The sequence below is a fragment of the Cryptosporidium bovis genome (genome assembly GCF_009768925.1).
Source record: "Cryptosporidium bovis isolate 45015 chromosome Unknown contig_6, whole genome shotgun sequence".
Taxonomy (NCBI): Eukaryota; Apicomplexa; class Conoidasida; order Eucoccidiorida; family Cryptosporidiidae; genus Cryptosporidium; species Cryptosporidium bovis.
In genome coordinates, this window is record NW_027125007.1 from 389,973 (window position 1) to 415,796 (window position 25,824).

Below are 25,824 nucleotides of genomic sequence, written 5' to 3' on the forward strand. Positions count from 1 at the left end.
GTGTCATCGTAATGTGATCATATAGACTTGTCACTTAAAACGTTTTTTATTGTTTCATATGTTCCCCAACAAATTGCATAAGAAGGTGCAATGAGGAGTGCTCTGAAGAGGGCACCCCTGTACATGCCCCTCATCCCGTTTTTCATGTATATGTCCATAAACGTCTTCCTTACAGTTGGGTATACCACTGCACTGCTGCCTAGAGGCGACATGTGATACGCTTGTGTTTGCAATCTTGTTTTTATGAGGTCCAGGGGACTTGTTAGAAACCCTGCCAATCCTCCACTCAACCCCGCTAGGATAAAGTTGTATGAATTTCCTTTAAATGAATATTTCTTTACATCTCTAAATAGTGTTTTAAGGTTTTCATTTATTAGAACAAACAACCCTGTCTGTGGGACATTCATAAACAATGTTATTGGGAGGGATCTGAAGAATGACTTCACTCCTTCTTCCTTAAGCATTGTAAATACACAGGAGCTGATTCCATTATAAGACCCAAGCTGAAGTCGTTGTTTTACAACATCAATAGGCGTTGATATAATATCATGCAATATAGTTGATATGCTCCCACAAATTGTCGGAGAAACCAAATAATTATAAACTTTTGACTTAACACCACCGAGTCTTGAACTTTTACCTTCATCCAAACTCGACCTCATCTCTAATTTTTCCATAATTTTCTTCGTAGCTTCATATGTAGTAAACAAAGATGCGTGTGCAGGAACACTTCCAAGTACAGCAGCAAAAAATCCGTTGAACAGACTGCTAAATCCATTTAATCTTAAGTAGGTGTACAATCCGTTGTTTCCAAATATACTGCTTATTTTACCCGTCTGCAGGCAGGTTTTTATTGTATCAAGTGGAAAAAAACATGAATGCTCCATCATACCTGCACAGCTTCCTGCAATAGAATGTTTCCAAAATGGAATATCACCCTTCCATACCTCCCAATCTTCCACCTCATTGTCTGCCATTTGTTCAAGATTCTACTTGGTAAAGTCACCAAGAAAAGACGTTAAATAAAGGTTTAATCGTTATTTGAACAGTATTAAAAACTAGTCTTCTAAAACTCCGACAAAATCAAATTGTAAAATTCTTTCACAATTAACCCAATGATGAAAATGACTACACGCGGTCGATATATCTTTCCCTGCGAATTGAAGTAGTATTTCCTTTCCTAATAAAATTAGTTAAAGAAAAAGAGAAAATATTAACTCGAAAACATACCTCCAGGATGAAATTCCAGGTATTTTGTTATATCATAAACCTTTCCTCTATACGCTACCCAGCAATCATTCTCACTTGCGTGGGATCTTAACTCTTCAACTGAAACCTTCCTTTCTAAATTATATTCCCTTGTACCCCCTCCCATCATTTGAATATACCTTGCCTGATTCATTGAATTTCGTTTTATATTCATTAAACCGAAAGCTTTTGCTGCCGTTTCCTGTATACTATTCTTTCGTTCATCGCCCAACTTTACTACTCGAACAATGTTAATTTGAGCGTCTATCAACTCTGGAATTGATGTGCTTTTCCAAAAAACACTCTCATTTTCGACATAGCAAACCTAAAAGTCAAGGTGTCACTTAATTCAAACAATGTTTTTTTTCAGATACCTCTATTTCTAGCATATCGTTATTATTAAACCCACCAAGTTGCCTTATCGAACTTTCAATGTAACTTAACAACCACTCCTTTGACTTTCCATTTGGCCATGTAATATTCGCATCATCTCTATCACTAAACTTGCACACTAACAGCCCTGATTTATACATATTTAACTCGCCGGCTTTGCTTGTTGTATACCAAATGCGACTTTGAAGCGTATAAGTATTTATTATTATTACTTGTATCTGTTAATAGATGATAACATTTGGCGCCTAAAACAGAGTTGCTCTAAATAACGGCACTTATTAAACGAATAATTTTGAGAGCATACACACAAATTATCTCAGTAATAAGAGAGGTATATCTTGTTATTTTTAACTTCCAGGAAAAGGAGCAATATGAATCATTTTCTTTTGATTTAGAATAGTAGTATCCGTGAAAATGGTTTCAGCGGGACTTTTTTTGTTGCAAACAACAGGTTCAGTGAATTAGAATAACCAATATGCATTTTTGACATGTCAAAATCTAAATTATTTGTTTTGATAATTAATATTTTCCCAGTATTTCAGAATCTGTTTTTCTTCTGGTTTGTTGGAGCTGATGCAGCGTACACGTTTTATCTAGTTGAACCAAAAATATATAATGATTTGATAAACGATATTAACAAAGAGGCAAATACATCTAAAAATCAAGCAGCAACTCGAAGTGAATATTTAACTGAAGAGAACGAAAGTCTAGGTTTCAATACTGAAAAATATATTTGTAGAGAAACAGACTTAGTGTTTGTTTCAAAGCAGTATGGAAAGGAAATAGATACTACCTTGTCACTAAATATAAAGGAGCATGATCCCAATAGATTATCATTTCTTCTTTTACTAGGTGCTGACAAATGCATTCTTGAATCCTCTGAGGACTCCCCTGTTAAATTAATTGTGAGAATTATCAATAAGCTATCCACCAGCAAACTTTTCTATAATGAGTTTGAATGTGAATGTAAATTTGTGAGAAACGGCAAATCAAAAAATACAAACGACTTTAACCTATACTGTGGGTATGATACCGATGTTGTTGACATAACTGGACCCCGGAGTAATAAGGAAAAGGGTGGCTCAATAATTAATTTCAATAGCTTGGCCTCTACAACTAATAAGACCGAGGAAATCGAACCAAAACCCTCCAAAAATCCACCCTCAGGTCTATTGAAGGGAAAATACTCAGACTTCTTCTGGAAAAACGCAGAGGCACCTTTTGGAGAAAAATTTAGTCCAAACTCAATGCTAACTTGTAGAGCAAATGGATATTCGCTTAGTAATAAAGAAAGGGCACAAAGTGAGTGTAGTGCAGATGAACAACAATTAATTATAAATATCTTTCACGGAATATTAAAGAAAATAATTGAGTATATAAATAAGAGCTAATAAATTTTGTTTAATTTACACATGAATAGTCGTTTACCTCCAATCGTCTACTTAAAAATTAAGAAATATTCACAGATTTTCTAAACATTTCCAAAAACTCCTGAAAATCTATCTCGCCATCACCGTTAACATCCACTTCCCTTATCATACTTTTTATGTCGCACATAGCTCTCTCGCTGAAACCAGCAGAAATTTGGTCGTTGCAACAAAACAAATTTAGTAATTCATTAGCAGTAATTTTTCCGTTGCCATCCTGGTCGAAAACTCTAAATGCGGCCCAATATACGTGTTCTTTCGAGTATTGCTTACTATCTAATGTGGCTGCAATAAACTCAGTATAATCAATGGAACCGCTTCCATCGCTATCAATATCATTCAATATTGCTAGTAAATCCGAAGGAAATTCTGTGATACCACTATTCTTCAAACCTGTGATAATTTCCTGTGGAGTCAGAGTACCGTCGCAATTCGCGTCCAAAAGCATAAAGGTTTCTTTTAAGTTGCTTATTTGACTCTCAGTCATTTGCTGTGCAATAACAGTAAGAGCCACTTTCATGAATCTATTATATTTGTGAAAAGCCCTGAAATTCGATAATATATTTAAACAAGATGGTGATGGAGTTGAATTTTCCTTTGTTCCACAAGACCCTGCATTCTGTGTAAAATCAAAATGTACCATTCCATTATCTTCTGTATCTGATTCACTATTTATTATGTTTGTTTCTTTGAAGGTTGCAGAATTGCATCTTCTTGCGCAACCACCACAACATATATAGCTTCTAGGAGGCAATAGTAATTTATCCTTGGTCAATTTTGTTATCCATGGATGGTTTAGAGCATCCCTAGCCGTAATCCTCTCATTTGGATTATACGTCAATAACCTCCTTATCAAGTCTATAGCTAAAAACGAAACATGCTCCCAATCACTCTCATTAAAGGCATAGAATCCCTTTTGAACCTTATGTAGTATAATGTTGTCGTTACTGCCATTAAATGGGGGATATCCACACAACAATATATACATTATAACTCCCAAACTCCACATATCACATTGTTTGTCGTAATTTCCCTGAAGCACTTCAGGAGCAACGTAATATGGAGTACCGGCACGTGTATTTAGAGATGTGCCATCATTACTTGTTCTTGCTGCAAGACCAAAGTCAATAATTTTAAGTGGCGCAGTGCTTTTCTTATTAAGGAAAAGGAAGTTTTCAGGCTTCAAATCCCTATGTACTATTCCGTGGTCATGACAATAACAAATTGTTGAAAAGACTTGCTTCATCATATGCGCAGCATACAATTCGTCAAAACTACCACGACTCATTATTCTGTCAAATAACTCACCACCTGTACATAACTCCATTACTAGGTATATATTCTCGTCATCTTGGTACGTCTCAAAGAGTTTTACGATATTCGGATGATCTAAGTTTTTTAAAATGTTTATCTCTTTCATAAAAATTTCTAGGGCCTCAACTCTCTTTAAAGGTACGGTTTTAATAGCCCTTATACAGCCTGTCAACCTATTTGTACCACATCTTACAGATCCATATGTACCTATTCCAATTCTTTGGTTGTCAATTATATAGTCTGTATGTATTGATCCTTTACATGCGGGAATGAGTCTCTCTCGTCTAAATTTACCCCCCGTTAAAGATAACTGATTCGGTTTGTCATTTCTAGAAATTACTTCTTTTGAGTTATCCAAATTGAGGGGGTTACCTGAATTACACAAATTATAAGGACTGTCTTCACGTTCTTCCTTATCTGTTGTACTTGAATACATCTTCCTAGGTGAATAAGTATTATTATCATAAGAATTACCAGTTGTATTGTATTCACTATGTATATCTAAACTATTACCTTTATAGTGTTCTTTATAACTACTCGACTTCCCCAATCTATTTTTTACTCCCTTTCCAAAGTTGTAGTTTCTTTCAATGTTATTTTTGGAATTAAAATGACCAAACTCAACTTTTTCACAAAAGCCCAAATATTTAGCATTCTTGTTCATCTGAATTCCATTATACAATCCCTGATTCTTCTCCAACATTTTTGAGTTACAAAGTATTCCATATCCTCTTCCTTACATTTCAACTAGTTTATCAATGACTTTCGTGACCGAACCAAGTATGAAGTTCTGGCATAAATAAGACTCGAGTGAAAGGAGCAAAGTACAATAAAACAGCCAAAGAGCCTCTATCGCAACCTTCAGATCTCGCCTTAAATATAACCGGTAGACACTCCAACTCTTAATAATCACAAGAGCTCTTGAATTTTTTCCTAGATAGGAATTTCAGAGCTGATAAATTTATATAAAAAAATGAACATTACATCTTAGAAAAAAGTACCACTTACAACTTAATAATTTGTCGAACTCAATAAAAATGGAATACAAGCCGCATCAACCCATACACATTTTTCTCAAACTCAATTCTAGCGCTCAATATTATCGGGAAAACTTTGAAAATCTCTTATTTATTTCAGCTAAACTAAATTCAGCTGAATCCTCACAAGACTCAAACAACTCAATTCACAACCTATTATCCAACTATTATTAATATTTTTGAATCTCTTCCTTTAAATTTCACTTTCTACTTTTCATTATTTTCACTAACAACCTCGTTTCAGAAGAGAAAATACAATTTACAAGCAGTAGCGCCACTTCTCACCGCTCAAATTCTGTCTCTGCGCACCGAGGCCGCCTATTTCCTTTTAGTTCAACTTCGAGACGAGAAAACTGGCGACTCAGTTTCAAATCATTCAAGAAGTTATCTTTTGAATTTAATATGGCACCAAAGGGTGAGAAGAAAACAAAGGAGCAAATTGCTGCTGCCGCTGCTGCTGGTGGCAGAGCCAAACGCAAGAAATGGTCAAAGGGTAAGCAAAAGGACAAGGCAAACCACGCAGTGCTTTTCGACAAGAAAACGGCTGATCGATTCCACAGCGATGTCTTAAAGTCAAGATTATTGACGCCATCAGTTGTGGTCAACCAACTCAAGGTTAATGCCAGTGCTGCCAGAGCAATGCTACGTGATTGCGTATCAAAAGGAGTAATCAAGGCAGTGGGTGAACAAACTCACGGACAGATGATATTCACCAAGGCATGAAACAAATTCGCTTAGAACCTAGTAGTTTATATGTTGTTTTTCAGTGTATTTCTGTCTAGGTAGCTAATTTTTAAGTATATTTGACTATTTTTTTAACCCCTACATTCTATATCAAGTAGAAGCATTTTTTCATTTCCCTGTTTATTGTTTCCTGTGTAATGTTTTTATTGGTGAGCTCTAATTTGCATACCAATAATCCGTCCATGGTCTCTCTGTCTAACCTCTGTGAAAACAATATCGTGATTTCGTCAAGTAGCAGCTTGAGTCTATTAAGACGGTCTAGGGAGTCTGCATTGTTTTCCAGATATTGGATTGAAAATAAATTATGTGTAATATGTAACCTGCTGAATATTTGCTGCGTTATCGGTGAAAAACTGTCTATTTCAAAATTTTGAAATATGTAGTGGAGTAATCTCAAACCGAAGTAAATCAACTCGAATCCGTCTATTGCTTTAGACCGAAAAAACTGAATTTCATTTAAATTATCTGGAATAAGAGAGTTATTTCTTATTAATAATTTATCACTATACGTATTAAATATATTGTTTATGCAAGAAAATGATAATTTTATTAAATTTGTAAAATTTAATTGCAATATCATCGTTACTAATGAAACATAGTCTTTATCAGTTATATCTTCTCTTAATTTAAAAAATGAATAAATTTCATTTATGACAATCGAATAGAATGGGCTTATATAATTTACACTATTTTCTTCACTTGAAAAGTAATTGACCTCCAGGCTCCCAATAAAAATAAACATTCTGTCAAAAATGAACTCAAATGAATTAAGAAAGCTATTTACATGTTTTTTAGATAAAAAATTACCAGTTTTATAAACAGAACAAGATATTTGCTTCCCAATTAAGTGATTTACCAGAAAAAAGGAATTTAAATATTCTTGAAAATAACTCCAATAATTTGGGTTATCTTTGTAATCCAGTAAGTTATATGGAAATTGACTGCGTATAATATCACATAGTTCATTTTGCAAATAAATGTTTGCGCATGTGTCATTAGATTCTTCAATATTGCTTAATATTTTTAGTGTTGTCACTATTTTAGAGAAGAGAGAAATGCAAGTCTTTTTATTTAATATGTATTCTGAGATTTCATCTAACCTTGTACTGTCGCAAATCTTAAAAATTGCCTTTATAATTCCAATAACCTTTGAATATGCCATCAATGACATAATTCTTTTCTGCGTTGGGTTAACTTCTAAATCAATTAAATCCAGAAAAATGCTATTCACTGCAACCTCAGGCTTTATTCTATAAATATCATTTGAGAGAGGAAATTTATTTGATATAAAGTATTCTCTGCCACTGTTTGAATTCATCTGTTTACTTAACGAATAAATATTCAGATAATTAAATCCCACAAATATTCTCTCCGTTATCTTTAAAATATTTGCAATATCACAAACTGTATTTCGTTTAACTCTGACTGGATAATATTTTCCAGTTATGTCATCTTTTAATACTCTGCAAAGTCCGTCTATACCACTTGTTACTGAAAATTCATCATCTAAAATCTCTAAAATTAAAAACAAGTCAGGAATTTCAAGACGAAATTCTTCTTTCGTATTCGGTACATCGTTAAACAGATTTAATGACCTATTTAAGGAATTTTTGACAATTATGTCAATATCTTCCAGAGAAATATCATAATATAAGTACTTTATAATTCTATTTAGAAGTAGGTGATACTTATTCTTTTGTTCCTCACCTTCTTTATAAGATAGATTCTCTGTTAGAGTTTTCTTATTTCCTCCATTTATAAACTCATTAATTATATAATTTAACTGAATAAATGTATCAATGTTTTCCATTTCAATTCAGATATCTTTAAATTCATCTTTCTTTTCCTTGTTTTATATTAAAAAATGAATGCAAAAATATTCAACGCGGGAAAATGCTATAAAGGTAATTAAACGACTGCCGAAGAAAAAAAGGTTTATTGGTATATGTTATGGGTTACATTTGTTAGATTAGCAATGTATCCTGATATATTTTCTAATGGTATTTGTGGAATTCCTTCAATTTTGTTGAGTTCAATTTGATCAATTTGACCTTTTGAAAGTGCCCACAAATAATAATAAAGAAGGACTGCAATTGGTTGGCCACAGAAGCAAAATGTTATCCAAAACAGAACATTTCCAACCGTTTCTCTCTTTTGTATATAACTTGACTGTGTCCAGGAAGATAATGGAACTTGCAAAACAAATGCAAGCACGACCCATCCGGTCCATCCAATATTTAATGGAACTACGACCAAATACTCATGGATTAATGCAGAGAATGTGAAAACAAGCAGTCCAGCAAAAGAACCACTAAAACCTTTTTTTCTTAAAGGCTTGAAAATGTGGCGTGTTAAAAAGAAATGAACTGGCAAATTCCACTTCCTCCAGTATTCACCAAAATTTCCTGCGTTCCACCAATCAAGATAGAATGCCCTATCTGCAAAACAAGTTATTTCACCAAGTATATTCAAATAGTGATGGAATAATGCTACGAATCCCAAAAGCCAGACATAAAGTGAGGGTATTGAGAGTTTCATTATTCGTGTTGTCATATGCCCGAAAAATTGGAATATATTCATTCTTTGTATTTCACTGAGAGTAAACGTATAGTGAGCAGTTACCATAACATACTGTTCGACAATAATTTTTATGAGAATTATGCACGTAACCAAGGAAATAAAGTGTTTTAATACCTGCAACCACCTGATTCCGCCTGTTCTTGGATACCAAAACTGATAACACATAGTTGGTGCTAAAATGAACCAATAATGATGTCTCAACGAGAGGCTATCAGGATATTTTCTGGCTATTTCTGCCTCAGGTGAGGTCCCACAAACATCTCCGAAATCATCCTTGTTAGAAATGCATTTCCTGACATCTTGGCAAACATGATGAAATGAAAATGTTTTGAAAAACCAAACAAACGAGAAGCAAAGCAATATTACCGAGGATAGCGGGTCTGGAGAATAAAATTTTATCGTTTTATACGGAATGTAAAGTATCATTGACATATTTATTATCATTATAATAAGCCCAAAAAGAGCACTTAATTTTAAAATACTTTTTTTTAACCATGTTCCCGATAACCTTTTCGAGTAATTTACGTTTTCTGAGTTCACATTATCCATAGGTACATTGAATAATAGTAAACTAAGTGATAATAAATACTTTTCAGTAATGAAAGATATAAATAAAAGTAAAACCAATTGGCATAAACACCATAATATTGGCCAATTTTGAACAAGATCAGTAAAACCTTTTGGAAAAGAAACCATGCACCCATACTTCATTGCATTCTCCAACACAACTCCCATATTTGTGAATACCAAGATCAAAATGAATAAATTAAAAAATCCTTTTAGATTCAAATCCGAGGAACTTTTACTTAATATTGTAGTACTGGCCATTTTATGAGGGACGTCATGTAGTGGACGCCCCCTATTATCTACAGGAACCTTCTTCATTTTTTAGTAATCACCTGAAAAAAACTATAATGATGAGAACTCTTGGTTTTGATTCTAATCCTCACTATTTATCAATTCATTTAGTTTGATCATTAGTGAGGCCCGTTTTTGTCCTCACACAATCATGGCGCCTAAAAAACTAACAAAACACGACAATTCGGAGTCTAATTTAACATTAGGGAGTTAAAAAAATAATTAAAGAAATTGGGTAAGGTACAACAAATAATAAGAAAATGTACTATTTTAATTCTTAGAATTCCAAGCTAGTCTCATTACATTGAAAATTGGCTGTGGGAATCATTATCATTGTTCTTTTTTGTGATAATTTTGATGGTATTTCCAGATGAATCAACCGTTTCGGAAATAATGTAATAGCGTGTAAATGCAGAAGACTTGAGATACGACAAAGTAACATTGTGAGATAACTTCATTTTTTCCGCAACGGCAATGAAGTCATCGAGATCCACCGATACATTTTCTATTTCATCTACAACTGTATTCATTTCTTCATCTCCCCAATCTCTCAATTTCACCCTTTGTATCTTATCCGAAAATAGCTGAAGAAGTAAATTCTCCAAAATGTCAACAAATCCATTGCTTAGTGCTTTGAATCTAGAAAAGACCTTTGACAATCTCTGCGCAACGGCATACTTTTGACTTTGGATAAACGACTCTAAAACGATGCCAATTGCTCCGTCAACGTCTTTATTTGAAACAATAGAGCTTAGTCTCATTTTTGCCTGTGCCTCCGCAAGGCGTATAATGCTTTCAATATGACGTACCGTCATCGAAATTCCTCCTGTTTGCTGTGATTCCTGTCTAATTCTGGAATAGAATGTGCTTATTTTTTCTTTGTCAACGTTCCTAATCTGTGGTTTACAGTATCTTCTAGCATATCTAATATACTTACATAACAATTTCTGGTCAATAGGGGCGTAATTCTGCTCAAAGCCGTCGCTCATAGACATGTCAAATGAATATTTTTTGTCATCTGTGCTTAAATTGGTCCCTGCATATATCTCCTGACTATTCATGTGTGACTGAACAACAAAGTTTGCCAGCAGTTCATCTTTGATAGGGTGCACCTCATCCTTTAGTACAGCAAGGACATCAAATCTAGATATAATAGGATCTGTTAGATCAACATTATCCTTGAAAGTTAAGCTTGAATCATATTTACCAAAAATTGGGTTTGCAGCAGCAATAACGCTACATCTAGCACGGAGAGTTGTAACAATCCCAGCTTTTGAAATCGAAATGCTTTGTTGTTCCATTGCCTCATGGATGGAAACTCTGTCTTTATCACTCATCTTGTCAAATTCGTCAATTAGACAAATACCCTCATCTGCAAGAACCAACGCTCCACCCTCAAGGGTCCATTCCCCAGAAACTGGATCCCTTCTCACGGAAGCCGTCAAACCAACTGCAGATGCACCCTTACCGGATGTATAAACAGTCCTATCAAAACTCTTTTCAACATACTTTAGAAATTGACTCTTAGCAAGACCAGGATCGCCAACAATTAAAACATTAATGTCACCTCTAATGTGATGATGCTTTCCTTGTACCTGTTTCCTAACCCCAGAAAACAAAGAACATGCAATAGCGGTTTTAATGTGATGATGGCCGAAAATAGAGGGAGCAATTGAAGATACAATTTTTTCCTTTATATCTGGGTCTTTCGAGAGTTCCTTTATACTCTTAAAATCATCATCCGTCAAGTCATCCTTTCTATGGAGATCATTTTTTTTTTCGATGTTGTTGCAAAAAATATGTGTTCCCAATATTGGAAATCCTGATTTTATGTTTAATTTACGATCTCTGAATGTCCTGTATATCCCAGTAACTATCACCTCCTCACCAGGGCATGCATAGTCCACAAGATCGCCACTTACAACCACCTCCCTTGATCTGGGAACGCGACCAGCAGGAACACTACCTGGTGACTCTTGGATTATTATTTTCTGATAGTTTTCATATATAGTTTTCTCCCTATTTATGATAAACGGTCCCTTGCTTTGACAATCTGTACATTTTCCAATATTTTTTGTTATATTGCCATTATCTCCTATTGAACCACCCTCTAAAAGTGGATTATCTTCATATGGGCCAAGTGTATCGCATCCACACTTTACACATTCCATATATAGAGTTTTAAACCTAGTTAATATATCAGTTCTTCTTGTTATTATACCAGAAACTCTAATAAGTTGATTCAACCACTCCACACGCAAATCTCTAAGTTGGTCTATATAGTCAAGTCCTATGAGTCTGATTGTAATTGTTTTCTCTGAATACAGGTTTTGGAATAGTGAGTTTACTATTTCATATGTACATTGATTAAAACACTCAATAACTGGTGTTGGATACAAATTTAAATAGTTCCACAACTTATAACAAAAGGTGAAAATGTGCCTTACATCTACAAATAAACTTGTTTTCTCTTCCTGAACCATATCCTCAATTTTTTTCATGTAATAAAGATCTTCAAAAGAGATGTTATCATCTTCCAAAATTGGTTCACTATTTGAAACTCCCTTGTACATAGTGGATAATTTGAAATCTTGAAGAAATATTTTAAACAAACGGCGAATAATATTTTCAATATGTTCACTCCACTCTGACTGTTCCGCAAGGGGTAAATCCTGAATCAACTCATTAATTCCTACAACACCGCCACCCATTGAGGCTTCGTCTGCCATTTCTCTAAATGCTTTTCTCCTTCTTCTTCTTTTTTCAACCTCATTTTCATCAACCTCATCATTCATAAATGCCGAGATTCCGTACTTACTCATCTCCATTTTCTTATCTTTGCCTTTATTCATATTAACTCTGTCTAGCGCTAAGTCTGCTCTTCTTTTTGCCTCAATGTCGTCATCATAGTGTGTATCATCCAACATTTCTGGGTCATATTTATCTAGCTCAGGGTTTTTAACGTAGTCATCCATAAAGTTGTCGCCATATAAGTCTTCGCCAAATTCTTCTTCTGAATCATTGATCTCTTCTTCATAAACTACGTCATCAATTCCCACTTCCTCTGCTTCACTGTATTCACTTGGCTCTCGAGTCAGTAAAATATTTGCTATTTCATTTGTGCTAGATTGTTCCCTGTTCTCCGTACCTTGAGATGAGTCATCTTCATCAAGCGTTGAATATCTATCACTCATTCTGAATAAAAAATTCCGTTAACAAAAAGTTATTTTTTATCCTATATTGTTCTTAAACCTAAATAACATCAAATTTATTCGTCTGCATGTTACCGCTGTAATGTGGGGAGCCTTACTCACTAAAGTTTATTCTCCCTAAAGACAATTCCATTTTCCTTTTTTCCCTCAATTTTATCTAGTCTTATGATTATTTAGTCGTGTATTTCGAAAACATATATATTCTACAATAAAACTATGTTTTAATGGTGTTCTCGCTAATATTTAGGCCTTTTTGAGGAGCTGCAAGCAAACCAATAATGAGTAAGGGGCAAGTCGCTGGGAGGCTTTTTAGAATAAACCCTGAGAACATCGAGGTTCTAGATTCCCCCTCCTCTTTCAAGAATGAACTATTTTCAATCGTTAAAAATGCAAAGAAAAGGGTCTGCATCTCTTCCCTATATGTAGATCAGATGGATGAGGTAGGTTATTAAGTAAAATGGCCCTAGAAATAGATATTGACTACCCTTAGTTCAATGATATATTGAAAAATATACTAGAAAAAGATATCTTGAGTGGGAACAACGACTTGAAAATAAAGTTTGTTCTCGACCTAAATAGGGCTATCAGAAGTAGAATACAATTTGAACAATTAGCCGAAAACATTGGGAGATATCCCAAATCATTCTCTTTGTCACTATTTAGAATCCCAGGTACATTAGATATATATAAATATAGAATTCTTCCTGGATTATTGAATACAATGATGGGTAGATATTTGAATATTCCGCTAATAAATGAGATAATTGGTGTGTACCATATTAAACTTTATATTGCAGATGACAACATCATCATTTCTGGTGCCAATCTAAACACAGAATATCTAAGTGATAGACAGGATAGGTACATTATAATAAGAGGTGTGAAACACATTTGCGATTACTTTGAGGAGGTTATAGATTTAATTGGCAGTTACTCGTATAAGGTCTTGCCAAATAAAGAAATATCCCGACCTTGTAAAAAGAACATTTATCAACTGAAAGATGAATTACTAACATTAAGTGGATGTCCAGATGTAATCGAACAGTTGGGTTCTGAAATCAGGCGCAAGATAAATGGAGATGGAAACTACAAAGATTGCGTCCTTATGCTATTTTTTCAGTTATCAAAGATAAAAATTGAGAGCGAGGAGTCAGTATTGCAAAAATTATTGTCAATCCCGGATCCTGAGAGTACGAGTATAACTATAGTTTCACCATACCTCAATTTACCTGATTATTTTAACAAGTTTCTGAAAGGAGTTAATTCACTAAGCATCATTTCTGGAGTCCCACTAAATCCGGGAAAAGGAATTCTCCAAGGGATTAGATCATTGCTCCTTCCAATAATATACGATGATATAAATCAGCTATTCATACACAAACTGGCAAAGGAAGAAAATTGTCATATTGACTACAATGAATACAATAGACAAAATTGGTCCCTACATTTTAAGGGGATTTATATTTATAGAAAAATCAAGAAACTTCTCGGCAATGCAGATGGTGTGAAAAATACTCTGCTCGCCACAACTCTAGGAAGTTCAAATTACAATGAAAGGAGTAAAAATAGAGACTTTGAATGTTCCTTTGTATTAATTCCTCCTGAAAATCACCCGCTTGAGGACTGTTTAAATAATGAGTTGGGCAATCTAAGAAAACACACTATAAAACATATAGCGCCTATTATCACTTTGAGACGTTTTTTATGTATAAAACTAATAAAGTATCTTAAAAAATATTTATGATAAAAGTAGCTTTATTTCATGTTAAAAAGGAGAATTATTTTTGTACCGATACATTCTTGGTAAAAAGCCGTTCGATTTCATTCATTTCTTTAAGCTGTACTTGATGTTTTACTTTTCGTCTTTTGATTGGACGGCAATCGGCTTTTGTTTTGTGTCAATTGTTGTCTCCAGCCTATTTACGGCCACTTTTTTTCTATGGAACTCTGGTGGAGAGACGTGCGCCAAAACTAATATATTTAAAACAACTAACAATCCTTCTTTATCGGAAGAAAATGTAGTTCGTTATTCGAGACAAATTGCGCTTAAAGAAGTTGGAATTTCCGGTCAAGTGAAATTAAAAGAGTCCAAAGTTCTTGTTATCGGTGCTGGTGGCCTAGGAAGTCCAATCATAATTTATCTAACTGGGGCAGGTATTGGTGTCATTGGAATCGTTGATAATGATACTGTTTCAACAAGCAACTTGCACCGCCAAGTTATTCATTCAACTTTCAAGAATGATATGAACAAGGCGCTGAGTGCGAGAGAAACATGCAATTCATTAAATCCAAACACAAGAATAATTGTATATCAAGAACCATTGTCCATTGAACTCGCAAAGGAGATATTCCCACACTATGATGTAATTGTAGATGCAACAGATAACTGCAGAAGTAGATATCTCATTAATGACGCCGCAGTTTATTATAACAAACCACTTGTTTCTGGTGCAGTTTTGAAGTGGCAAGGTCATGTCACTGTCTACAATTACTTGAATGGACCATGTTATCGTTGTATTGCTCCACGTCAAGATAATGGCAAGATTGACGGCACCCCTGGGGGTGCAGAGACATTTGGAGTATTAGGAATGGTTGTTGGAGTAATTGGGTGTATGCAAGCAACAGAAGTTGTAAAAATTATACTTAATGGTTCTAATAATAGTTCTAATAAAATCTCTGGAGGCGAGCTACCGGTTCTTTCCGGAAAAATGTTGTTTTATAGCTCATTAAATAAGGATAATATGGTACGTCTTGTTAATTTAAGAAAGAAAAATAGAGATTGTAAGACGTGTGGAGAGAATTCTGTTCCATTTTTCTCTTTCTGTGGAGATTACTATAAAGTTTACAAAGGGATGGAAATGGTTAGGAACTCATTCTTTCAGTTCAAAGACGACAAAGTATTGACCTTGAAAAATATTAAAGAGGTTCTGGACAATGCAAAAAAAATGAAGCAAAAAGTAGATATATTTGATGTTAGACCTGTAAACCTATATGAAGTCTCACACATTACAGGCTCCAAAAATATCACAGAAGACAATTTATTGGAAAACCTTGCCTGTTTTGGCATTCACGTTAATTCTAACACTGGTGAAATTAACTCGTGGCAAAGCGAAAACAATGAAAATATAAAAAAATACTTAATTGAAACCTTTGACATTAGTGAAGATAAAATTATGATTGTTCTTTGCTTCAACGGAGTGAGATCGTTCTTTGTATTTAGCGTTCTACAACAGTGTTTTGAAAAGTTGGATATGAAGTTGTCAAGCTATTATTTAAATGGCGGAATATCTTCTATAAGAAATGAGTTTTTAACAAATTTCCCAAAGTTCTAAACACCGTTTTCTCAATAAAGTTCGAGTGAATTCTAAAATAGGATCTCATCCTGTCCGTATTTTGGTCTTGGGAGGCTATTAAATGATCTAATAGTGTGTTCATTTAGATCAGGCAGATTATTTTTAAAGCAATAATTCAAATGCGTAAATAGAATAATATACGAATAGAATGAATCTAAGTCACTAAACTTGATATAATTTTTACTTCTTGCTATTATTTTCATATTGACTAGATATTGTGAGAATCTTTTCAATAGATCTATATATATTAGTATTAAGTTTTTTATATTTTCTTTTTTCCTAATATTAATTTGATGTATTGTATCTTCTAGTAATTGAACCAAATTTATTGAGTTGTTGTAATGGATCGAAGGCTCAAATTTTCTGAGGGAGAACCCAAGAATACTGCCAAAATCAAGGATAATTTCTGAGGTGGATTTCAATCCTGAGGTAATTACCTGGATAGGTATCGAACCAAATAGAAATATATAGTTATTAAAAAGGTCAACTTGAAACAAATGTTCTGTTTTTGTTAGTTTTAGAAAATACCTCTCATAGTGACCAAACAATATTGTATGACTAATAAATTTCTTAAACATGAAATCATCACACAAAACAACCGATGCTAATTGATAAAAAATTGATTTTGCAGTTTCAACAGATTCAAAATTAATATTTGCAACACATTTTATTGCTATCACAAACTTATTTAAATATATCATAAATTCCGTGTTAAGTGAGCCAGGCAAAATGCTTCTTTCCAGCTTTGATTCAAATAAGTCTTTACTCTCAATATACTCATTAATATCTTCAAAAAGCAAAGATAATACATCCATAATTATTTTACGCTCTTCATTTGATAATTCTATTGAGTATTGAATTACTTCGGATAAAAAGCAGCATGCAAGTAATGTGCCTTGAATTTTACAAGAATAATCGTCTTTTTTTGATATTAGTTTTATTATGTAATTGTTCCACATAAATACTCTCACTTCTTCCAAAGAGTAAAAATGAAATTTTTTATTTTTCGTTTCATTTGTATTTTTATCAACAAATATAGACTTCCACTTATAATAAATCAAATACGCAATAGAATAATCATTAAATGAATTTTCGAGTGACTGTCTTAAAGCATCCTCGAATATATCTAAGTGATTAATATGAAATAGCAGTGTAAATATTATTTGGCATTTAATGTCTTTTGAGGGTAAATATCTACTCTTTAATATTTGGGCAATGAAGTCTTCTTCAATTCCTAGCTTACGGTATTCGTCCCAAAGCTTTAATAGATAGTCACAGACATCAGATTTTAATTCGTTCCCAATTGAACTGTCGTCATTTTTATAGGACATTATGTTCAACATTGCAGATGTTCTGTCTTGTATGCTCTTAAGTGTTTCTATTTCCGATCCAATATTTGGCATATTACTTCCAAACTTCTCAGTATCTTTTTCTTTAGATGATAACAATTTGCAGCCACTAAACAGTGAATTATACAAATATTGAATAGTTTTGTATTTCAATGCCAGGCTTAATTCCTGAAAAAGGTTCATTTCAACCCTAAATAGCTTATTAATTAACAAAGAACTCGACTTAATTCCTTTAAAAAAAAAAATCGGGATATAGATATGATATAAGTTATCTAACAGTTTTTCAATACTAAGTGTTGAATAATCGTCTTCAATTAACATTTCTATATCCTGATTTACAATTGTCAGGTCAATTCTTTTCAAAACTCCATTCACCACTAACCAATACTTTTTTAATAGAAAAATGATATGAGGTCTCAATGTAGCGTCAACCAACACAACAGAGTTTGAGTATTCATTGTAAACATATAATTTCCTTGTATAATGAGATAAAATGCCGAATAAATCTCTGTGTTCATGAACTTCATATAAACAGTCACATATCTTTTCAGAAACTGTATCAATTAAATTACTCAAAGTTTCAGAACAACATCCCTCCGAGGAACCAAATTCATAATTTTCCAGCTCTGAGTCAGCTTCTGACTCTATTTTCATAAATAATAAACAATTTTCATGAAAATTCATTTTAGTAAAAGAATCCCGCAATTTATATATACCAAGCATGATGTAAAAAGTCATCAGTATTGGGTGCGTATTACGAATAAACCATAAATATTTTAAGCCCTCATCTAGAGCCACTATTTATTGCAATTCCAAGTATAGTGGGCAGTACCACAACCAATATCAAAATAAACAAACACAACACGATCCAAACCATTTTTTGTTGCGCCTTCCTTTGATATTTTCTCGCTGAGATAAGTTCAATATCTGCTTTTTCTGTATAGTCTTTTGCACTAGATACAGAGAATTCGATATGATCCAACATTTCACCCTGAACATTTATTAGTGATGCAAGTTCAATGAATAGTTGTTGCAGCTCTTCTACACTTCTTTCCAATCTCCTAATATCTCTATATCTGTCCTGCAGATCCTGTATTGCGTTTCCAAGAGTTTCATGTGACCCACATAATTTCATCTTTATTAATTGAGTTGTATCAATGTTATCGTCCTCAATGGCTACTGAATCAATTGCCTTTTGAGAAGCTTCTGGATAAACTATTTTAATTTGCCTCAAAATTTTATTCCTAATATCAAGCTTATATTCGGATTGCACATTCTGAAATTCTGAAATGGTCTCTCTAAACCTTCTTGAAATAGCTTGCAGGAGATTCTCACGAATCATTATCTCTGCTGCTTCATTTTTGTTGGCTTTTTTTTTGAAATCATCGTTTTGAGTCCTTAAATATTCGATATTTTCCTTGAGTTCGATGGTTTTGCTATGTGTTTCGTCCAATATTTTCGAGAGATTTTCTGACAATTCCTCGTCCTTCTTAGAATTAGTTGTTATTAATGCATTTTGTTTATTAGCTCTAATCTCTTCGATCATACTATTAATATAGCTGAGGGAAGCTCCAATAGATCTAATTTCGCTATAATAGCTGGACATATTCTCTCCATGCTTCGCATTGTTTTGGTGTTCAAATAAACTTGAACTCTTCTCATTTGAATTCAAAACATTTTCGATTTCGGCCAGTGTGTTCGCAAATTCAGGATGTTTTTTGGATGCATAATCCCTAATTTCATGAATCAGGTCAATCATATATTCCGTATACTATACACACATATGAGAAATACTTGGTTTTAAGTTATCTTATTCTTAAAGGACCTTCTCTCAAGATAAAACAGCGCCAAGAACCATTACATATTTTCTTTTTGCAAATTTATAGAACAAATACATATTTAATACTAACTATATATTTTTACTGAATATTGCGTTCTCTAATGCTATATTTGTTAGCAAATTCTTAATATTCTGCTTAGAAACACATGATATTCCATGTACACTATTGCAAGTCTTTCTGATAAAAGGTTTCCATACAGCCTACTTGCATGAAAATACAAAAAAGGTGTTGATAACATTTACTTGAACTATAATTGATGGCTTTCGCACTATATCAAAAAAAATAATTTTTTCCCAAATTTCCAATGAACTCAAAGTAGGAGTTCAATTTAATGGAGTTAGCAAGCAACTAAAAAACTATGCGAATAAAAACTGTCTAAATCATATCGCTCTTAACAATAGTTGTTTTTTTTGCCTATTCTTTGTGGTTTTCGTATTTAGTTTTGGCATTATTATACGTACTTGTAACTTTGAATTCACAACTTAATCCGTAAATTGAAGTGGGTATTAATATATGGTTGATGCTATCATTTTTTGAACCCACAAGTGAGATATTATGTTAAACTCCTTATAAATAAATCTCGTCATACACTATGGATTTTTGCCCCTATTTAATTTTGAATTCCTCACCTGTTAGATAGTGAAGATCTCTCATTAGGTTTTTAAGTACTAGATCCAATTAAAAATAGATTTTTTGCAGTAAAGCAAGATTTTGATTTCTCTCAAGGTGCGAGTTTCATAGAAACTCTTAATTCTTGACCTATCCCATTAATTTGAATTTACAAAGAACCCGTGGTTGGGCCCCCAGTATATTCATTCTAAAATCAAGGTCATGATCGAAGCAGCAGCTCAGAATCAAGACAATTCCGAGGCCACATTTATGCATACAGGTTAGGTAAAATGCATGTAAACAAAAACTCTGAAGAAACATACATGAAATTTGTCTTAAAAAAGGCGTCTTAGGTAAGGATCACAGTAAATCTAAAAAAATAATAAAGATTAAATGTAAATATATTCAGAAATTACCCATCATACGATATAAATACGCAAATAACCAAAAAGCAATGTATCAAGCATTGCCTCGTAAAATAAAAAATAAACACGTGAAGATTTATATGGTTTTGAAACCCCTTGTCTTGAAATATAATGGCGCTTTCGCAATTTGCTATATAAGCAGTTTATTGTTATTCCAATTTAATCACTGGAGTGGAGCGAAAATGAATGTAATGTGGTAATAGGACACCGCCAATTAAAGAATAATAAAAATAGCTTATTTAATAAATAACGAGTCTATTATAAGCGCCTTTAATTTAGGCATAACAGTTAAGTATAAAGCTAGGTACTGAATATAGTGAATCAGTTTAACTATTTATGAAGAGTAATGTCTTCAGAATCAGTAGATGTGAAATCCCCGAGACTTTTTGCTTGTGGATATCCAGGTTGTCATGCATCATTTAAGAGAAGATCTCACTTAGAACGCCATGCTCAAACACATACAGGAATAAAGCTTTTTAAATGCCATGAATGTTCAAAAGCCTTTGGTAGAAGTGATCATTTGCGCAGACATATGATGTTGGTTCATAGTTCAGTGGAGGAAAAGGCAAGCTATCCTTGTACATCTTGTAACAGTGTTTTCATGAGTCCAACATCTCTAAGAAGGCATATAAAGAGATCACATGATACTCCTTATATTTGTGAAGTATGTGGGAATCTCTTCCCATCCGCAACATCTCTTCAGAGGCATACACTTAGACAACATCTTACTGCTGAAATCCCTTTCCCAAATCGCACTGAAGATAACAATACAAAACAGTGTTGGTATGTTTGTAGAGCCGACCCAATGTTGTGTTCCGCTGCTTTTCTCTCGTATCCCGGTCTCGTAAGACACATTAAATCTAAACACTGGTCAACTAATGAAAATCAACAAATCATTCAAAGTCAGAATCAGTGTGTAATGAATGAAAACATGAGAAATCAATGTTTATACAACTTGCCTAATGATGGAAATGTGAATGGTCATAATGAAAACGATCCACTTTTGAATAATACAATAGGGGAAAATAAAGATAGTGACGTTGATTGTTCTTATAGATGTCCATATCCCGACTGTGGGAGATTTTATAGTTCAAAGAGCAATGTTAGAAAGCATATTCAAGTATCTCATTGTAACAGCAAGCCCTACGAATGTCATTTATGCCCGAAAAAATATGGCTACAGGACTCCATATATTCGTCACATGAAAAATAGTCATCCAGAATTCCAAGATGACAGTACAATAAACGATCATTGCAGCGGCATTACTACAATGGATGAATCGCATAGTGATTTGACGATCCCCGGAACCCCTCATTACCAACCCCTATATGTTGATGCTATTCCTTTTTAGTTTGCGTTAGACATCACCTATACAGTAGGTGTGTTTATGCCCCAACCTATTCGCATTTTCTACTAAGGTGCTATAGTGACATTAGTCTAAGTTCTAATTTTTCTTTACTTAGGATGTGTTTGGACAAAAAACTTGGAAAATAGGGACTAAAATTATCCTAGACTATTTTGTTTGAGCTAACAGCCGCCTTGGGCGTATAGTAAAGTCTGGTTTAGGCCTTTTCTTTTTTTGACGAGGCATCTGGGACTCTACCTGTTAACGAATCAATGTGCCTTAATAAGTTACGAGACTTGAGGATTTGTTTTGCAAAGACATCGCCAAAGAATTTGTCGGTTTGTTTTCCTTCTGTAATACGTATCGTATCTAGATCTAGTAGTAGATCAATGTCTCCATTCAAAGAAATCAGGTCTCCGTAGAGTAAATTTTCACCGGCCTTCCATATTCTCTGACGTCCTGATCTGCTTTTTATTGCAATTATTTTTGACCTTGCAATCCCAGAAGGGTCCTGGGCATCGATATTATTTGAATTCAAGGTTGAATTCCCAGAAACGTGTTCAATATTTATTTCATTGCCTTGGTAGTTTTTATTATCACGTGATCTCAAATTCCCGTTCTTTTTTGCAATATGCATCAAGTTAGCGAGAGTATCAACATTAAGGTTATTATATAACTTGGTAAAAGATCTAATCATGGAAGTAAGCTCGTAAAGATGGACCAATGGGGAAAATGTCTGTATTTGGCGTTGTTGAGGCTCATTTTGATCAGCTTTAATTGATTGTTCTTTTGAAATCACCGGAATTGAAGGTGACACGAATCTGGGAGATACCTTAGAGAACAGCTCTTTCCAATTTGAAATCTCTGGACCAAAGGGTGTAAATGAAGTTTGAGACCTTCTATCATTTTGGTGTGATAGAGATTCCTCAATTCTAATTGAATTGGAATTACTTCCATAAGATAACAATTGGCAAAAGAGCATTAACCAGGACATTCTGTCAACAAACTTTCCAATAGAGTCATGTTGATAAGGAGAGGAGTAAGTTGCATTATTTCCGGGGTTAACAGTATTTGATGAAAAATTAACAGTGCTCTGTTGAAATATTCTAATTGCGTCAATGTATCTCTGTAACATTAGATACGAGTATCCCAAATAGTACAAATATGAAACATATGCAGGAACCTTCCATAATAAAGCCCTGAAAAGTTGATTATCAATATCATTTGATATTTCTATTGCAGTGTAGTAATTTCCAAGTAGAGTATGGAGACGAAGTAATCCGTGTAATGCAAAATAGCCGAGCTGCAACTGTATTGGAAAGTTTCCTGTAGAGCTCATTGATCGTAGTTGCTCATATTGGGAATTAACATTTTCTGTGAGTAACAACGACCTAATGTCACTCAAATCAACAAATGACTGGAGTATCAATAAGATAATGTCACATCTCCATACATCTTGATCAACTTTAATATTTCTATTTTCATTGTGTGTCTGATCGCTATTTAATATTATGTGTGAAATTCTCGTTCTATATCTACAAGTGTCCTGGAATTGGTAGATAAATTCATCTATTATCCCATGAATCATTTCGGGTGGAAGAGAAATATCTTTAAAATCTTCAAACTTTGTACTAATATTGTTCTCAAAATATTCAACAAGGGTTTTAGGTAATTCAATTGAATTCAAATCATTGTTAAAATTAGGTCTACTAAGTAGATAACAAAAGAGAGTAATATAATTTTTCCACGACGAAACCCTATCCTGCCACTTTACGTGATTTGGGAACTTTGCAAAAACATGACGGTAGTAAAGTTCCAAGTATAAAAGTTTAGCCAATTCTTTGTTTGAACTGGAACTCTCAAACAAGTGTTCAAATGTAGAAATATTTGGCCATCTTGTTCTCATGTAATACTTAAATGTAATTGAATTATAAACATTTTCACGATAATAACGGATTTTTTCAATGTCACATGTAGAAATTGAGTCACAAAAATTAATTAAGAATAGTTGGACATCATCGGGAACGTGACTATCTGTTACAGATGCTTGGTTAGCTGAATTTTGTGTATCTATCATTGCAGAATGTGAAATAGGCGTTTCCTCTTCTTCATTGTCATCTATTTCCATTAACACGTTCCTATTCGTTGCTACTGTAACTGCAACGGCCACGTTAACATCGTCTTCAACCTCCTCTAGTTGGTCTGGGGCTATTTGGAATGGAATCTCCATTATGAATCAATTAAAACTATTGTAAATGAAAATGAAAACCCTAGAATAACAGAAATCTGTTCAAACAAAAAATACACGGCGGTTGGAATACGAGACAAACCCCCTTGACTTTCAGGAGTAATAGACCAAATAATAAAGGCCAGAAGTCTTTAAAGTATAAACACTTTTGCTACTTGCGTCAAAAAAGTACCAGTTCAAATTTATTAATGTTATTATCGACTTTATTCTTTTATCTTGTCTTCTTATGGGAAATAATTCTAGTAAAAGACCTATGAGTAACTAGGCGCGTACTGTCTCAACTTAGCATCAAATTATTATCTTTGACCTAGGCTGCAATAGGAGAAGTTTCATAGATGAGCGACCCTGCAGAATATGTGAGAGACGATGAAACTGGGCTAACTACAATAAAATCATTGTGCATGAACTGCCATGATGAGGGGGTAACTAGGCTTTTACTCACGTCAATCCCTCAGTTTCGAGAAGTAGTTTTAATGTCATTTGAGTGTCCTCATTGTGGATGGAGAAACAACGAAATCCAATCTGGTGGAATTTTACAAGATAAAGGGGAATGCATTGAACTACTAGTTACATCTGTCACAGATTTAAATAGGCAAGTGGTTAAATCAGAATTTGCTACGTTTTCCATAAAGGATTTAGAATTTGATATTCCCCCTTCAACACAAAAAGGAGTAATCTCTACAATTGAAGGGATTATTTCTAAGGCTATTAGCGGTCTTTCATTAAACCAAGAAGCAAGACTTGCAGATAGTCATGAAGTTGGAGTAAAAATACAGGAATTAATTTATTCTTTGAAAGGATATATTGATGGAAAGGGGCTACCCTTTACGGTAAAATTGGATGACCCAAGTGGCAACAGTTTCATTCAAAACCTAAATGCGCCCCTTCCAGATCATAACATGAAAAGGCGACTATATGACCGCACGAAAGAGCAACTGGAAGAAATGGGTTACTACGGAGTAAAAGATCTCGAAGATAACTCTAACAACCGAATTTCGACATACCAACCGAAAACTAACAATGAAAAAGTAAAACATAACAAGGGAGCAGATATTCCAGAACATCTTATCCCACGTTACTTAGACCTCAATAAGAGTATCGAAGAACAGAATGAACTTGATAATGATGATGAACGAATTAAGTTTGACGTTCCTTGTCCAAATTGCGGAAATCTAGGTGAAAGTAATGTTTGTGAAATAGATATACCTGGATTTAGGCGTTGTTTAATAATGTCATTTACCTGTGATTTCTGTGGAATAAAGACAAATGAGTTAAAACCATCGGGCTCTTATGGAGAGCTTGCTAAAAAATGGTAAGTTAGAACTCTGAATAAAGAAAAAAAACTCAAAATTTTTTAGGATCTTAAACATTGAAAACGACCTAGACTTGAACAGAGATATTTTAAAGAGTGATACTGCTTCTCTAGAATTTCCCGAGATTGAGTTTGAAATGGGAATGGGAACTCTGGGTTCTCTGTTTACAACAATAGAGGGATTAATTGTCAAAGTAATTGAATCACTAAAGGATTGTTACACATTTCAGGGTGATTCATCTACAGATAACCAAAAGAGCGGATTTAAAAGAGTTATTGATGGTTTGCAAACTATGCTAGAAAATAAGAAATTTACATTAATTATGGATGACCCTGCTGATCATAGTTTTATTGGAAAGAGAATAATAAACGGGGAATTTGTCCAAAATGACCAGCAATTAAAGACCGAGAAATATCAGCGCAATGAATATCAAAATGAGGTTCTAGGTATTTCTGATATGAAGGTAGAAAATTATTCCGAGAAAGAAGACTGAAATTGTTTAATTTCATTAGCTATTAAACTCAATTT

General features: G+C 33.8%; 15 protein-coding genes across 15 annotated transcripts; 6 read left to right on the forward strand and 9 right to left on the reverse strand.

Annotated features, from left to right (window-relative positions):
• Positions 1–17: 17 nt before the first annotated feature.
• Positions 18–977, reverse strand: FG379_003152 (mitochondrial carrier; the record flags this gene model as incomplete). The annotated part of the gene is made up of 1 exon (XM_067328810.1): positions 18–977. The coding sequence occupies one exon, from the start codon at positions 975–977 to the stop codon at positions 18–20; it is 960 nt and encodes a 319-aa protein (XP_067184950.1).
• Positions 978–1,058: 81 nt separating this feature from the next.
• On the reverse strand, positions 1,059–1,781 carry FG379_003153 (flavohemo cytochrome b-type NAD(P)H; the record flags this gene model as incomplete). Its single annotated transcript, XM_067328811.1, has 3 exons — positions 1,059–1,180; positions 1,231–1,573; positions 1,623–1,781. 3 exons carry the CDS (start codon positions 1,779–1,781, stop codon positions 1,059–1,061), a joined length of 624 nt encoding a protein of 207 aa, XP_067184951.1.
• Positions 1,782–2,129: 348 nt separating this feature from the next.
• On the forward strand, positions 2,130–3,032 carry FG379_003154 (uncharacterized protein; the record flags this gene model as incomplete). The annotated part of the gene is made up of 1 exon (XM_067328812.1): positions 2,130–3,032. The coding sequence occupies one exon, from the start codon at positions 2,130–2,132 to the stop codon at positions 3,030–3,032; it is 903 nt and encodes a 300-aa protein (XP_067184952.1).
• A 58-nt stretch (positions 3,033–3,090) lies between these two features.
• Positions 3,091–5,085, reverse strand: FG379_003155 (calcium calmodulin dependent kinase; the record flags this gene model as incomplete). The annotated part of the gene is made up of 1 exon (XM_067328813.1): positions 3,091–5,085. One exon carries the CDS (start codon positions 5,083–5,085, stop codon positions 3,091–3,093), a length of 1,995 nt encoding a protein of 664 aa, XP_067184953.1.
• Positions 5,086–5,821: 736 nt separating this feature from the next.
• On the forward strand, positions 5,822–6,142 carry FG379_003156 (40S ribosomal S25; the record flags this gene model as incomplete). Its single annotated transcript, XM_067328814.1, has 1 exon — positions 5,822–6,142. The coding sequence occupies one exon, from the start codon at positions 5,822–5,824 to the stop codon at positions 6,140–6,142; it is 321 nt and encodes a 106-aa protein (XP_067184954.1).
• A 106-nt stretch (positions 6,143–6,248) lies between these two features.
• Positions 6,249–7,973, reverse strand: FG379_003157 (uncharacterized protein; the record flags this gene model as incomplete). The annotated part of the gene is made up of 1 exon (XM_067328815.1): positions 6,249–7,973. One exon carries the CDS (start codon positions 7,971–7,973, stop codon positions 6,249–6,251), a length of 1,725 nt encoding a protein of 574 aa, XP_067184955.1.
• Positions 7,974–8,098: 125 nt separating this feature from the next.
• On the reverse strand, positions 8,099–9,628 carry FG379_003159 (diacylglycerol acyltransferase 1-related enzyme; the record flags this gene model as incomplete). Its single annotated transcript, XM_067328817.1, has 1 exon — positions 8,099–9,628. The coding sequence occupies one exon, from the start codon at positions 9,626–9,628 to the stop codon at positions 8,099–8,101; it is 1,530 nt and encodes a 509-aa protein (XP_067184957.1).
• A 272-nt stretch (positions 9,629–9,900) lies between these two features.
• On the reverse strand, positions 9,901–12,795 carry FG379_003160 (DNA replication licensing factor MCM2; the record flags this gene model as incomplete). The annotated part of the gene is made up of 1 exon (XM_067328818.1): positions 9,901–12,795. The coding sequence occupies one exon, from the start codon at positions 12,793–12,795 to the stop codon at positions 9,901–9,903; it is 2,895 nt and encodes a 964-aa protein (XP_067184958.1).
• A 296-nt stretch (positions 12,796–13,091) lies between these two features.
• FG379_003161 (silencer-associated factor) lies at positions 13,092–14,557 on the forward strand (the record flags this gene model as incomplete). Its single annotated transcript, XM_067328819.1, has 2 exons — positions 13,092–13,253; positions 13,304–14,557. 2 exons carry the CDS (start codon positions 13,092–13,094, stop codon positions 14,555–14,557), a joined length of 1,416 nt encoding a protein of 471 aa, XP_067184959.1.
• Positions 14,558–14,660: 103 nt separating this feature from the next.
• Positions 14,661–16,145, forward strand: FG379_003162 (molybdopterin synthase sulfurylase; the record flags this gene model as incomplete). The annotated part of the gene is made up of 1 exon (XM_067328820.1): positions 14,661–16,145. One exon carries the CDS (start codon positions 14,661–14,663, stop codon positions 16,143–16,145), a length of 1,485 nt encoding a protein of 494 aa, XP_067184960.1.
• A 32-nt stretch (positions 16,146–16,177) lies between these two features.
• Positions 16,178–18,199, reverse strand: FG379_003163 (uncharacterized protein; the record flags this gene model as incomplete). Its single annotated transcript, XM_067328821.1, has 1 exon — positions 16,178–18,199. The coding sequence occupies one exon, from the start codon at positions 18,197–18,199 to the stop codon at positions 16,178–16,180; it is 2,022 nt and encodes a 673-aa protein (XP_067184961.1).
• Positions 18,200–18,299: 100 nt separating this feature from the next.
• FG379_003164 (syntaxin) lies at positions 18,300–19,274 on the reverse strand (the record flags this gene model as incomplete). The annotated part of the gene is made up of 1 exon (XM_067328822.1): positions 18,300–19,274. The coding sequence occupies one exon, from the start codon at positions 19,272–19,274 to the stop codon at positions 18,300–18,302; it is 975 nt and encodes a 324-aa protein (XP_067184962.1).
• A 1,462-nt stretch (positions 19,275–20,736) lies between these two features.
• Positions 20,737–21,741, forward strand: FG379_003165 (uncharacterized protein; the record flags this gene model as incomplete). The annotated part of the gene is made up of 1 exon (XM_067328823.1): positions 20,737–21,741. One exon carries the CDS (start codon positions 20,737–20,739, stop codon positions 21,739–21,741), a length of 1,005 nt encoding a protein of 334 aa, XP_067184963.1.
• Positions 21,742–21,952: 211 nt separating this feature from the next.
• FG379_003166 (uncharacterized protein) lies at positions 21,953–23,965 on the reverse strand (the record flags this gene model as incomplete). The annotated part of the gene is made up of 1 exon (XM_067328824.1): positions 21,953–23,965. One exon carries the CDS (start codon positions 23,963–23,965, stop codon positions 21,953–21,955), a length of 2,013 nt encoding a protein of 670 aa, XP_067184964.1.
• Positions 23,966–24,318: 353 nt separating this feature from the next.
• FG379_003167 (uncharacterized protein) lies at positions 24,319–25,789 on the forward strand (the record flags this gene model as incomplete). Its single annotated transcript, XM_067328825.1, has 2 exons — positions 24,319–25,295; positions 25,342–25,789. 2 exons carry the CDS (start codon positions 24,319–24,321, stop codon positions 25,787–25,789), a joined length of 1,425 nt encoding a protein of 474 aa, XP_067184965.1.
• Positions 25,790–25,824: the final 35 nt, after the last annotated feature.